Source organism: Aspergillus chevalieri, chromosome 5, assembly GCF_016861735.1.
Source record: "Aspergillus chevalieri M1 DNA, chromosome 5, nearly complete sequence".
NCBI classification, from domain to species: domain Eukaryota; kingdom Fungi; phylum Ascomycota; class Eurotiomycetes; order Eurotiales; family Aspergillaceae; genus Aspergillus; species Aspergillus chevalieri.
In genome coordinates, this window is record NC_057366.1 from 1,850,600 (window position 1) to 1,863,892 (window position 13,293).

General features: G+C 48.4%; 4 protein-coding genes across 4 annotated transcripts; 1 reads left to right on the forward strand and 3 right to left on the reverse strand.

Moving 5' to 3' along the window:
• Window positions 1-19: 19 nt before the first annotated feature.
• On the forward strand, window positions 20-1,781 carry ACHE_50647S (putative amino acid transporter; the record flags this gene model as incomplete). The annotated part of the gene is made up of 5 exons (XM_043280387.1): window positions 20-84; window positions 149-222; window positions 286-640; window positions 696-924; window positions 981-1,781. The coding sequence occupies 5 exons, from the start codon at window positions 20-22 to the stop codon at window positions 1,779-1,781; spliced, it is 1,524 nt and encodes a 507-aa protein (XP_043137971.1).
• Window positions 1,782-2,440: 659 nt separating this feature from the next.
• ACHE_50648A (Bax inhibitor-1 family protein) lies at window positions 2,441-3,400 on the reverse strand (the record flags this gene model as incomplete). Its single annotated transcript, XM_043280388.1, has 3 exons — window positions 2,441-3,035; window positions 3,115-3,185; window positions 3,251-3,400. 3 exons carry the CDS (start codon window positions 3,398-3,400, stop codon window positions 2,441-2,443), a joined length of 816 nt encoding a protein of 271 aa, XP_043137972.1.
• A 1,553-nt stretch (window positions 3,401-4,953) lies between these two features.
• ACHE_50649A (uncharacterized protein) lies at window positions 4,954-6,542 on the reverse strand (the record flags this gene model as incomplete). Its single annotated transcript, XM_043280389.1, has 4 exons — window positions 4,954-6,213; window positions 6,261-6,286; window positions 6,334-6,456; window positions 6,518-6,542. The coding sequence occupies 4 exons, from the start codon at window positions 6,540-6,542 to the stop codon at window positions 4,954-4,956; spliced, it is 1,434 nt and encodes a 477-aa protein (XP_043137973.1).
• Window positions 6,543-7,166: 624 nt separating this feature from the next.
• ACHE_50650A (uncharacterized protein) lies at window positions 7,167-10,652 on the reverse strand (the record flags this gene model as incomplete). Its single annotated transcript, XM_043280390.1, has 7 exons — window positions 7,167-8,219; window positions 8,266-8,355; window positions 8,406-8,579; window positions 8,626-8,769; window positions 8,819-10,438; window positions 10,523-10,577; window positions 10,639-10,652. The coding sequence occupies 7 exons, from the start codon at window positions 10,650-10,652 to the stop codon at window positions 7,167-7,169; spliced, it is 3,150 nt and encodes a 1,049-aa protein (XP_043137974.1).
• Between the last annotated feature and the right edge of the window lie 2,641 nt (window positions 10,653-13,293).

Sequence of the window (13,293 nt, forward strand, 5' to 3'; positions counted from 1 at the left end):
CAACCACCGTCTATCGACAATGGTGGACGACGACGTTACAGCTGGATTTGGCAATGGAGAGGGGTCTCGGGCTCCATTATGGAGGTATGTGTCCCTCTGTTTTGTCGTGTGAGGAGTAGTTTACTCTGACCGGAGATGTCTTGGTTAGACCGCGAAGGAAGAACGCTGGTTATCAGGGCCAGGCCAGTTGGGCTAGCAGTGTGATCAACTTGGTCAATACAAGTGAGTTGGATTGTCCGATTGTCTTAACAGATTGATTGTCCTGACGGGGTGGTTTTTCTCTAGTTATCGGTGCCGGCGTTCTGGCGATGCCCCTCGCCATCTCCCACATGGGAATCGTCCTCGGTGTGCTCGTCGTTTTGTGGTCCGGTATAACGGCTGGGTTCGGTTTATATTTGCAGTCGCGGTGTGCTCAGTACTTGGAAAGGGGGTCTGCGTCGTTCTTTGCTCTGTCGCAAATTACCTATCCCAACGCTTCCGTCGTTTTTGATGCCGCTATCGCAATAAAGTGTTTTGGTGTCGGAGTGAGCTATTTGATTATTATCGGAGACTTGATGCCGGCAGTCATTCAGGGTTTCGTTGGTGGAGAGCCGGACTATGACTTTTTGGTGGACAGGCACTTTTGGGTAACGGCTTTCATGTCAGTCATACCTTGGACTACGAGATCAAAGAGGCAAGATACTGACTCTGGACAGGCTGATTATCATTCCTCTTTCCTATCTTCGACGTCTTGATTCCCTTAAATATACCAGTTTTGCGGCTTTGGCGTGCATTGGCTATCTGGTGGTTTTAGTTCTTTACCACTTCATCAAGGGCGATACGATGGCCGATCGCGGTCCAATTCGTATTATCCAGTGGGCCGGTGCTGTCCCTACGCTTAGCAGTCTCCCCGTCACCATCTTTGCGTTTACATGCCACCAAAATGTATGTCGTGTGCTACCGTTCCCCTCTCACCTCGAGCGGAAGACTAACGGTTACAGATGTTTTCGATTCTGAACGAGATCCGCGACAACAGCCACTTCAACACCACGAGCGTCATCTTTGCTAGCATTGGAGGTGCCGCTTCAACTTATATCCTGGTGGCCATTACTGGATACCTCTCATTCGGAAACAGCGTGAGCGGGAACATCATTGGAATGTACCCTCCTGGACTCTGGGCCACGATTGGACGGGCTGCCATAGTCATCCTCGTCATGTTCTCGTATCCCCTTCAATGCCACCCTTGCCGGGCCTCTGTCGACGCAGTGCTGCGTTGGAGACCCAAGGCGTCAAATGGAAATGACAACTCCCCTCACCGTCACCCTCTCCTGGGATCAAGAGGTAACCGCGCGCCAGAACCCATGAGCGATCTGCGTTTCTCAGTGATCACAACGTCTGTCCTTATTCTGAGTTACATTGCTGCCATGACCGTCTCATCACTCGAGGCTGTACTGGCCTACGTTGGCAGCACAGGTAGCACCAGCATCAGTTTCATTCTCCCTGGTCTCTTCTATTACCGGATTTCCTCCCCCGACTCTCCATCCCACCAACGACTCATGAAGGAAGACGATGAAATTGGCGATGATGACGAAATTGCATCTACCCAAGCAGACGACGGTAGCGACGATAACGACCACCAGGCCCGGGAGACTGCGCCTAGTGATGGCGGTATCGTTCGTCATGGTCGACGCCAGTGGCGTAGAAACCTGCTTCGCAAAATGAGTCTTGCTCTAGCTGTCTACGGTGCCTTGGTTATGATCGTGTCGCTGGTAACCAATTCTGTTTTTGTTGCTTCGAATTAGTTCGATTTCACAATGTATCTGCTATTTGCAGTTTCTCTTTCGCTCGCTTTTTCGCTCTTCTTTTGGGCCTGCTTCGTCCCATCACTGCTTACAGCTTTTTTGTTTTTCTTTTCTACTTGTTTCGCTAGTCTTGCATTCGCTCATTAATCTTCTTCCGTTGTTCATTGCTATAACTCCCACAAAGCGAGTTAATCGTTATTATTGTTGAATCATTTTGCCGATACGACTGTGCAAGGCGTTTGGTTTGCTTTCTCGGTTTCCTTTCTGGTCGATATAAATTCTTTCCTTAAGTTCAGGCTCAAGACTGTTTTTTCTTGCTCATGGTTAGAGGCTTGCTTTTTTGGGCTACGCTTAATAAATCTGTTTATTATCATCTTGAAAGTGAGAAGTCATTATAGTGTTTCTATCCTTGGTTTGGAGGCAAATGAAATGGTGTGGATTTTGTGTGTAAGAGCTATAAAAAACCTGAGCACCCTGTAAAGAAAAAAGAAGTCATTGACAGAAGAAATTAATATGCAGCCGATAAAACAAGAGCAAAGAGATAGAAGGGACTGTAGAAGCGCTAGCTGGGTTAATGAATGACAATCTCATGTAAAGGCCGAAAGAGAGATAGCAAGCACTTCATATTACTGCAATCTAGACATAGCAGTCAGCACAAATCAGTTGTTGTTCTGGTTATTCAAGATCCGTAGGATCGCCAAGAACAAGTTGAGAATATCCAAATAGAGCGAGATGGCAGCCGCGATCTCTTCCTCAACATGGTAGTGCCGCATAACCAACTGCGTATCAACAAGGATATAGCCCGAGAAAATCAGAGCCGCAGCGCCGCCATACACAAGCTCCATAGTGCTGTTCCTCGGGAAGAAAGCGGCGATGAACCCAAATAGAATCAAAAACCAAAGACCACCGAACAGATACGGCATCCAGTTCGTGAAATCATATTTGGATTGGCACGCGAAGGCGGTCAGAGCGACGAAGATACCGAGCGTGAACACGAGTGCTAGCACGACGATGCGCGATTCGTAGAGCGAGGTCACGACACTGATGGAGTAGGCTTCCATAATTGTGAAGGCCGAGAGGAAAAGGAGGTTGGCGGGGTAGCTTTTGCGCTTCCAGTAGGTGACAAGCATGAAGCCGATGGCGCCGAAGAGGGAAACCATGAGTAGCCAGAAGTTGCCTTGAATCCAGGTGCGGTAGCCCTCGCTGAAGAAGGAGATCGAGCTCATGGCGGCGGTCAGGAGAATTTGGGCGGTCCTATTATCATCCTTCGTTAGCCTCTTTCGTTTCTCGTTCTGCCATTGTTATCCTGTTCGTAAGATTGGGCAATACTCACAAGATCGAATAAACCTTTCGGACGAACTGCATACGGATGGGAAGGGTCGCCTCCGCGACGGTACCACCGAACTACTCGCGTTAGCATACTCTCTTATACCTTAATATCCTTATGTTATCTTCCATAGGGCGCATACCTTGAAGTCATCTGGCAGATTGTCTCCCTCACTGCGAGGCGCACTGGAAAAATCCGGGGTAGCCTGATAAGACGGCGGGGGCTGAGAGAACTCCCGTTCCTCAAAGGAGTCTCGCTGGGGAGCCTGCTCATATCTGGCGTTGGCAGCCATACTGAGCGATCGTGTTAAGGTGTTCGAGGTGTCGACAACAGAATCGGTGTAAGTGTGACGGTTAAGAGGATGCGCGATGGGGTTGATGATCTACGAAGTACGGATACGGAGGTAGAAAGAGTGGGCGAGGCGCAGTCAGTGGCATGTGACGTCTGCATCACGTGGTTCGGAGATAAGCTACTCCGTACGTGGACTAACTCCGTATAGTTATCCTCTGTATTCTATAACGTGCGAGGGTCATGGAAAGCTGAGATGTGCTGGGTAAGTGCGGTATAAAACTTTATATGAAAATCTAGCAGGTATACTGTGCCAAATGGAGGAGAATAGAATAAAATTAAGTGTTATCTTCATCGATATATGTACATGGGAACATCTAGGGCTTGATGTTTATCCAGTTGAATCCGTAAAAGTCTGACCAGTTTCCATTCCTGCTGCGAATGGATCACCAAACGCCCAATATTTCTCGATGTAGATGCTAGGCTGTGGCCCCGATTTTACCATAAATGCTCGCTTCAAAACATGACCTCGAGAACTTATGGTTTCGATGCACAGAAAATCCGGGGGTCCTCGTTCCCAAGTAAAACGGTAAAGTGAGTAAGCTAGGCCTCATTGGAGTGCACCATTAAGGCAATATGGATGTATAGGCCCTAAGCTTATCCTGAAGGCTTGACAGAAAAACGCAGACAAGATCTCTGGGATTCGTTAAGTTGACAAGCCCAAGTGAAACCACCCTTGCACAAAACACAGCCAGGCATTCTGAAACTTTCTGCGTCGATGTAAGTGCTCCATGTACCTGATTCGGTTAGAAATCTAACAGAATGTTCGAAACAATCGAAACCTCAGAAAATGGTAATTTTTCACTTCGCATGGATCCACAATGCGATGGTAAGGCGCACCCCTTGGCTTGCTTTGACTTACCCAAACATAGGTGCCATTTACTAGAGCTGTTCGATTAGACAGGAAGACCACATAACCTGTGGCCACAGAGATGTATATATGAAATGGGGGAATAAAGAGTAGGGTTTTTGAGCCTGGATACGTTCTGGTCCTGTCTAAAGGCGTCAATTTACCTACCTTGGGTGCTTCGCTATTATACAACAGATGCACCAGGAGCCTCCATCGAAAAAGTGAGAAAGAATTATGGCAGAAGAAACAACGAAGACTGGAGAGTTCTCATTTAAGAGAGATCATCTTCCACATCAATGAATATATGATGTCTGCCAGTTCTTGCTGGTCACTTGGAACATTGCAAACGATGTTTCCTGTATATTTAGATTTCTTCGTTTGTTTGACATTCGGTTTAAGATAAAGGGTGACAATATGGTAATAGAACGCAAGACTTGGTTAGTGACATTTTTGTAGCAAAGAAAATGAAATAAAGGAAGATCAGAGAAAGGGATAACAGGATCATGTGGTGTAAGGCTCAATGGCGCTTTATTAAGCAAGTAAATGTACTTGATGCAGCCCACATGCGAGTCCCTCATGGCAAACTAATGAATTGAGGCCGAACTTTGAACTGATATAACTCCCTCAGGAACCACAACCCAACAATATCATCCCTGCTGCCTCCCCACCTTCTCGGCCAACGCTGCAATCAAAGCAGCCCCAACCCCAGACCCATCCTCCGCATGTCGAAAACTAATCAACTCCTCGCCCTCCGGCCAATCCAGCACCTCCCTTAACGCACCCACAGCCCTCTCCCGAAACCGTGGATACTTGGTAAACGCAGACCCATCCACCCCCACCGAGCAAGACCTAATGTTCTTCTTCCTAAGTATCGCCGCAATCCCGCACGCATACAATCTCGCCGCGCGCGTGGAAACGAATTCCGCAACGAAGCAGCAGAGGTTTAGTTCAGGGGGCGCTGGGTTGATACCTAGAGAGTCGCGGAAGAGAGATTGGATCTCGATGGAGGAATCGGGGCTGTAGGAATGAGTTTCTTCTAGTTTTGAGAGGATAAAGGAGTCAATTGCGCTTGGGTTGCGGAGACGGGCTATGTCATTGTTGTCTCTTGCAAAGAGGCCGTAGAATTCGTGGAGGTGGAGGAGGATTAAGCGGACGATTTCGCCAATGTAGAGACCTGCTACCATCTTCTCGTAGATTTGCTGTCCGGGCTTAGGAGACGTATCGTCGATTTCGACATCAAAGGGCGTGCGTGGGAGGATGTGATGAGAATTATCAAAGGCGCCGCATTCAGTGTTTATAGCAATCTGAGTATTTAGAGGAAGCTTGTGATGCGCGATCTTAGGAATCGACCCGCAATCCTCCATGTAAGCGGCATTACACCCCGTGCTGAAGATACTCCCAATTTGAATCTCCGGATCCTTATACGCAGACGCAATCAACGTCCCCGTGGTATCGTTGACCAACGCAACAATCTCAACAGGGAGCTCCCTATCCCTCAAAGCTCTCTCCAACTGCAGCACAACATCCTTCCCTTCCACACCCCCAATATTAAAACCCTTCGTCCACTGCTGCAGCACCCCGTGTCTTATACTGTCCTGCGCAACCGGAAACGAAAACGTGAATGCCAGCGGCAGCCTCGCTTCATTCTTGCCTCTCTTTGCAAGCAATCCGTGTTCTTCCAGGAACTGGTATAGGCAATCCGCGATAAACTGCCAGAGCATGTCTGCGAGGCCGACTTTCAAGTCATCGGGAAGCTTGAATTTGGACTGGATGAGGTCGTAGCCGCCCGGGGTCGGGGTGAGGGTTACTTCGCAAACGCGGAGGTTTGTGCCGCCCATGTCGATGGTGAGGTATGTGCCTGTTTCGTCGCCGGTGGGAGTGCCAATCGCCCAGGTTACGTTCATTGGCTAGGGAATTAGTACTCTGTTAGGGAAATAGGATAATGGTCACATACGATGTCACTGTCGTCACTTTCTAGGCCTAAGAATTATTAGTATCAGCTCTGTATCCTTTGGTATGTGAGCTACCTCTTTGGTATTCGAAAAGAAAACGATCGGTAATCTCTTTCAATTGGCCTTGGTCTATCATGAACGTATCTCGTATGCGCAGAGCTTCGTTGACGAGTTCCTTAGGAACGTCCTTGAGAACGTCTATTATTGTCATCTCGACTGCTAGTGTATATAGATATCAGAAAAGACATGTGGTACTTACCCGGAATGGGACGCTGGCTATCCATGACTGCTTATTATATCAGTGAGAAAGCAAGTGATTAATACGAAAACAATAGAGTGTTCCTGGATTGATATTGAACTTCGGGCCAAATTACAGGGGACGTGAAAATGAGCTTAGTCTGATGTTATCTCATGATGACAGATTAGGGTTGGACCATGTTTATCTATTGGTCGGCGGTCCGCATACCATTTAGTAGTGTGGTCAAGAGTCTCTCTAAGTCCGAACTACATCAACCATTTATCGTGACGGCAAATGAGATAGTGGACAGATGCTCATCGATCTTCGAGACTCTTCGGGAGACGTTCAAGGACACTGATCATCTGAGGGCTTTTGAACTTCAGACTGGCGCGGGGCGGCTTATCTTGATTCTAAGGTTGATGAGTTGCTGCATCATTGGACCACTTTATATGATCCAGGAGCGGGAGCTGGAATTGAACAGTAAAACAGATGGCCAAGTGAAAACCATCTCTTTTTATCAAATGATTACCATAGCAAGATACATTATATATACCCAAATAACACCCAAATCCAGCAATATTAATCAATAATCCTCCCATAGTTCGCTATATATAATTACCGACTAAATGCCCAACACGAAATGCCTCCCAGAATAGCGAAAACAGCAAACCTATTCATCATCGTCTTCATGCGTCCGATGAGTCCTCGTCCGCCCAAACGACATCTCATCCTCCAGATTATCATCTGCATACTGGTCCGGATGCGCCTCAGCATCCCCCGAATCATCCTCCTCCTCTTCACTCGAATCCTCCGGACTCTGCGCATTCCCCTGCGATACAGAAGCAGGATGCATCTGATCCGGACGTTTCCTGCGTTCAAAGTCCTGCGCGTGTGCAGCGGCCACGATAGATCCAACACGTGAAAGGCCAGCAGCTGCGCGGGACCCGCGACGCGTGCGCATGGATGCGCCGGCTGGTGTTGGCGGTACGGGCCCTTGCTCCAGGTCTTCGGGGTTGGGGCTTGGTTGGATGGTGGCGCCGGTGCTGGGTGGTTGTTCTTGGAGTGGGACGTCTTCGGGTCTGTGGTGGTCGGGTTCTTCGGGGGTCTTGGGGAGGTCGTAGGGGAGGGGGGTGTCTCTAGAGGCGCGGAAGAGGAGGACGTTTGTGCAGTGTTCGTTTTCGACACGGAAGACTGTCCAGATGCCCCGTCGGCAGACTTCGGAGAATGAGATGACGAAGCTCAGTACAGCTGAATGTTGGAGGTCGTGCGCGAAAATGGCGTAGAAAATCCAGTTGAATCGTATGACGACGTCTAGGACCATGGCGACGTAGTACACCCAGACCTGCCGGAAAGCTAGGACCTCACGTAGGAGAGGGTGTTTGGCGTAGGGGTTGCCTAGACTCCAGTCCATGGCAAGGTCCCACACTGAAGTGTAAACAGCGTTCAGCAAGGCGAACGTAATGAACGTCGCCTCGAATCGCTGGATTCTTTGGATCCGGTACATGCTCAGGGTCGCATAATAGAGGACCGAGAAGATGTATTTGCCAAAGTTCATCATATGTGGGAACATGTTTCGCGTGTCTGCATACCGGCGCAAACATTGAAAGGCACGCCAAACTGCCGGAAGGCATTGGAAGAAACCCAGAAGGCGCGAATGGGACGAATTACATTGCGGTGGATCGCTCCAGTGTCGTGCGTAAAGGCAAAAGAATAGTTCAATGTTCTGCAGAAGTCAGTATTGCAAAATTTGGGAGTTGAAGCTCACTTACGCCCATAGCATACGTCTGGGAACAGTACATGTCTCCAAGAAAGAAATCACGAAATTCAACAGGATATAGACCCGCGAGAACCAGACGCCACTGTTCTCATTAGTAAATGTAGAAGGCCAGTCCATATGTCGGACACTCACATTGGAGTATGCCCACCATTGTCGGCTGCGATGGTAGAGCACACGGAACGGTAGAAAGAGAATGATCAGAGTCAGTCCCACAAGGGCTACCGGCCAGTATATATACATAGCATTAACAGTTAGGAAATTGAGCCACATAAATAGCCCCAAGAGAAACAGGAAAAAGCATGGTATCTGTTGCGCGTTAGACATGTTCGATTCACGGATTGGGTTCGCATACCTCTAATAACTGACGCCATTCCAATGCATGTCTTGTATCAAACTCAAAAATAAAAACGTGGTTAATTTTGGCTTTGGTCCAGACCATACAGACCAAAGCAAAGAGTAAAAAGTGGAAAACAACGAGAAAATAGCCTCCGTAAATCTGCTCACGTTAGTATCTTTCGATGGTGGGTCCTTTGCGCAAGACTAACCTGTAGTAAATAACTTGTATGAACATGAAGAGTCGGATCCTTACTGCTCATATGTTGCCCAACATAGACCAAGGACTGAATCCCAAACAATATACCAGCCATTAAGAGAAGACCGGAACGGAAAGTATTGGAAGAGTAATCGCCCGACTTCTTGTCGATACGACGCAGCTTGGAAATCGCCAATTTGCGATTCCCGCGCTCAAAGTAGCGAGCATAGAGATCTTCCGTCGCGACCATCAGGTTCTCAGTAACTTCACTCTGGACGAACCAGGCCTTATTGACCTTTTCGGACATGTAACGCAAAGTGGGACGAGCCTGGACGGCCTTGTCATACTTCTTGTTAATCTTCCGGAATGCCGTGCGGTTGAGGTAGGCATATCCTTTCAACAACTCGAGACCACGGTAAAACTCTTGGAGGGCATGTTTCAGCTTCCTCTTTGCCGAGCGATATGGTACATCGACGTTAGGCGAGTCTTCATCCTCCTCCTCCTCCGCTTCATCCAACTCTTCTTCTTCTGGCCGGCGCGAGAAATCCCTCCGACGCGTGATCGATTCACGGTCCTGTGCCTGAAGAGTCCTTGGTGTGGTCGTAGCCATCTGCGCCAGCGCTTCTGTATTCTTCCCGAACCGGTTCCGTCCCGTCAAGACGTCTTTCACCAAACTGCCGTTTAACCCAGTCAGAGCTTTCGGATTAGGACCGTCCTTTTTCCCATTCTTTCTCTTCCCGGACTTCTTCTGCGCCCCCAGAACCTCTTGGATTCGTTGGTCGCGCATAATGTGTAGTTGTCGCCGCAGCATCTGCAGCCGATGGGAAGCCTCCTCCTCTTTCATGTGGTAAAACGATTCGATCTTCTCCAGCTCATCATCCAAGAAAGCAAAAAACTCGTCCTGGCGCCGGTCGACCTCCGACGAAGGGGGAGCTTCAAGTTGGCCCTGTTTTTCTGTCGATAAATCCACATCTTGGTGAGGAAAAACCCGCTTCAGGAGTTGAGACTTCCTCTTTGCGCTACTTTCAGGTGTTTTCGGTGTGCTTGGCTTTGCATCGGAGTGACTAGGGGCGCTAACATGGCGCAGGGAGACTGACGAAGGGTCCCGACTCTCTGGATCGCCAGGGCCGGAGGTGAAATGAACGTGGTCCTTATCGTCGCCGTCGCGGTCCACCTTATCGGATCGATCATCGCGCGGATCGATGGCGGGATCAGGTAGTTCCAACGATGCCATGTCCGACGCAGTGGGTGCCCCATGCAGCGGTGATGCGAGAATGCTTCCATAGCTCCCAACAGCCGCAGACGAGAATCGAGATCCCGGGGAGTGTAGCGGTTGACGCTCCGCGCTACGTGACACAGGCGTGGAACGCGGAACGGACGATGCAGGATTGTTCCCTGATCTTGCAGACGGCGTCGGGTAATTATTCTGCGACGGTTCTGTGGGAGTAAGCCGCTTGTCTGACGGACGGTTTGGCGTTGGAGGAACGATTTGCTCGACGATTTGCTGGCTGGTCAATCCTGACGGAGTTCGTTTATGGCCATGATGGGAGGATGGACGGTTCGACTGAGAGTATGGACTGCGACTCGCTTTTTGCAAGGCACGCGTAATGGCCTTGACTTTTTTCTTGCCTGTCTATATACACAGAAAAAGTAAGCCGGTTAGTTTCGAGTTCTGGACGGGTTCTTTTTGTGTTCTGTGTCATTCCGGTAGTCTTGCCTTATAGTCGAGGTATTTGGCCCGCCATTCAGGGACTAGCTCCTGTTCCAATTCTCTAAATATAGTCAGCGTGTGCCTAGTGGAATCTGCGCATATATATAATCAGGATAACGAACTTGGCAAATTTCATCCTGGAGCAGTGAGAATCCTGGCGGGCAGGCCGCCGTCACGGAGCGACTTCAGGGTATAGAATCAGCAGGAAATTGGCATCGATAGAGCGAATCGGGAAGTTCTTTTTTTTCGTGATAAATGAAAAGATATGTGTTCAATATATTTGGCGATAGGAAAATAAATAAACGGCACCAAGTAAGGACGTAAGAGTTATTGGATGTCTGGTGCAGAGAAAAGAAGCTTTGGATGACCAGTCGACCGCATCGCGAAGAGTAAAAGGACAAGCCCTCCCACTGCACCGGAGAAATTCCCGATTTTTTTCTTTTTCCTCCTTATCAGGCACAATGGACCATAGCAGCAATACTATTGTTTTTTTTTTTTTCTTTTTCCCTTTTCTTAATCCCACTCGGCGCATCGAACCTGCAATAAGCTGCACGTGCCGTATGCGATGATCTCATTTGTTCGAGACTTGCTTGGCGGCTGACTAACGGTTGTCAGGGTTGGCCGCATTCCGGAACGGTTATTGTTCCCTTCCGCCATTGGCCAGTTGGCATCGGGCCTACAGTGTGCAGTGTACAAGTACAGGCAGTGCATGTGGCTATACCTGTCAATGGTTTGTCAAGAGTATTTAACTCACTAAGATGAGGTGAGATGCGTGGAACCGAACCAACAGGATATTTTCTCTTGCCCATATGCCGATCCAACTGCCGGAATCCAGCATTCATTTCTTAACTCTACCAGCGCGGGTGATGTGCACGCCCTATCGCCCTATGGGGCAGCTTCGTCATGTTCATTCGAGTATGCGCATATCTCCCGTTAGGCACATTGTTTGGGGCTTAGTTCGTATGGTCTGTACTCCGTATTGTTCGCGCGGATCAGTGGATGTATCAGATTCGTTGCATTCTCGCGTGACCCAAGGCAGCCATACGAGTTATAACTCCTGAGCTATTAATAATAGGTCTTCGTATCATAAATTGTCAAGCAGGATTGCATGCATTCTATCTCAGATACAGATAAAGTGACCGACGGCCATTCCTTGTACCGTACCATGCGTACCGGAGGGACAGCTTGGTCTAGATAGGCGTCCAAAGGGATCGTGTGTATCGTGCTTTGAGTGCTCTACCATTGGACATTCACAACATGGACGAGTATTTGAGTTTGGATTCTCAAATGGGATATAGTCCGTTGGTGTATTCAAGCTGCTATCCCGTTTCCCTGGAAGTAAATCAGTATCTTGATTGTTATGATTGTTTTCCGAATACTGTATCAATTTGTCGTTTGTTTTCGTGAGACCCTAAGAATCAGTGAATGATCTACAGCTATACCCGAATGCCTGACCACGCAAGTCAAATTCTGCTCTAGCCATGCGCTCCTCCTACCCCCACGCGTCGCCTCGTCTGACTCATCAAGAATTGACCGCATGTGAGCTTTGTCTGGCATACTGATTACATTCAGTCTATTATAGACTGACGCATGGCCTATAGGCACTTAGCCCCCTGGTTCTCCCTAAATGCCTTCTATAGAGTGCCTACACTAGAGAATTTCTAAGACGGTGCCAGACCTACGGAGTAAAGAGTTACCAATATTAGCTCAGGCAAAAACTCCCGAAAATCTCGATCCTTCCGAGATGTGGTCGTGATCTAAGAATGGGATGCATATCGATCCTCAATTAGATAAGCCCGATACCATCCCAACATTCTTTACTAAGAACACGCTCTCAGTCGACTGTCGCTGGATTGGAACACCAGACCTCAAAACTCCGATGACCAGATTAGCGAGTCCAACCCACGACCAGACAGCATTGTGTTATCGCTGCAAGACTATTTGGATGAAGGCATTAATATCTCACAAGAGACCACTAGCGAATCATGGCTTCAAACCATGCAACACCAGATATCGGCCTTACGCTATCACCAGGGTAGTCATCGAGACTGGTGTTTCGAGTACTTTCATTGATTGATTGTGTATGAGGACATGCAGCTAGCACATCCTTGTATTTGATAGTCTGCCAAACCCCATTACGATACGAAATCAGTCACTGGACAGTCTCTGCTCACTGGTCAAGACAAATGTCCGGGAACTTTTCCTTTGCGTAATCAAACGTGACCACAACCTTCAAGCCGCAGGTAGATTCTCGCTTATCCGCTCATGGTTTGTTTGAATATCCTTAAGGAGCTAGATTTAATGATGGCTCCACGTATTCGATAAATGATGCATCTAGAGCGTTATGCTTTCGCACGCCGTCCCACTCCGACTCTCAGAACATATCTGAAGCGGGAGACCATCGTCGCCAGCACGGTTACGGCACCAGACAAATTTGCGCATTCCGTATCCCGCGCCGGCAATACTATGGTTTTGAAATTCAAAATAAAGGCGCATTCAGCATCAGCAGTCCAGCGAGTTAACCGTTCTTCAAGGAGGACCCTGGTTTGTCAATGTCGACCTGTTATTTAACATTCCCCCAAACAATAAGGCTCCAATGGTACTCATTATTGATACCAACCGCTTGAGTTCGTTTGCTAGCAGATGCTTTGTGTGCGTACAGTATCGCATGCATTTCCATAAGATATTGATCATGTGAATGGCATGCCGAGGTGCATATGAACACAGTAACACCTTATACCTTATAGGTTGTATAGGTTTGTACAACGAGGACAGAT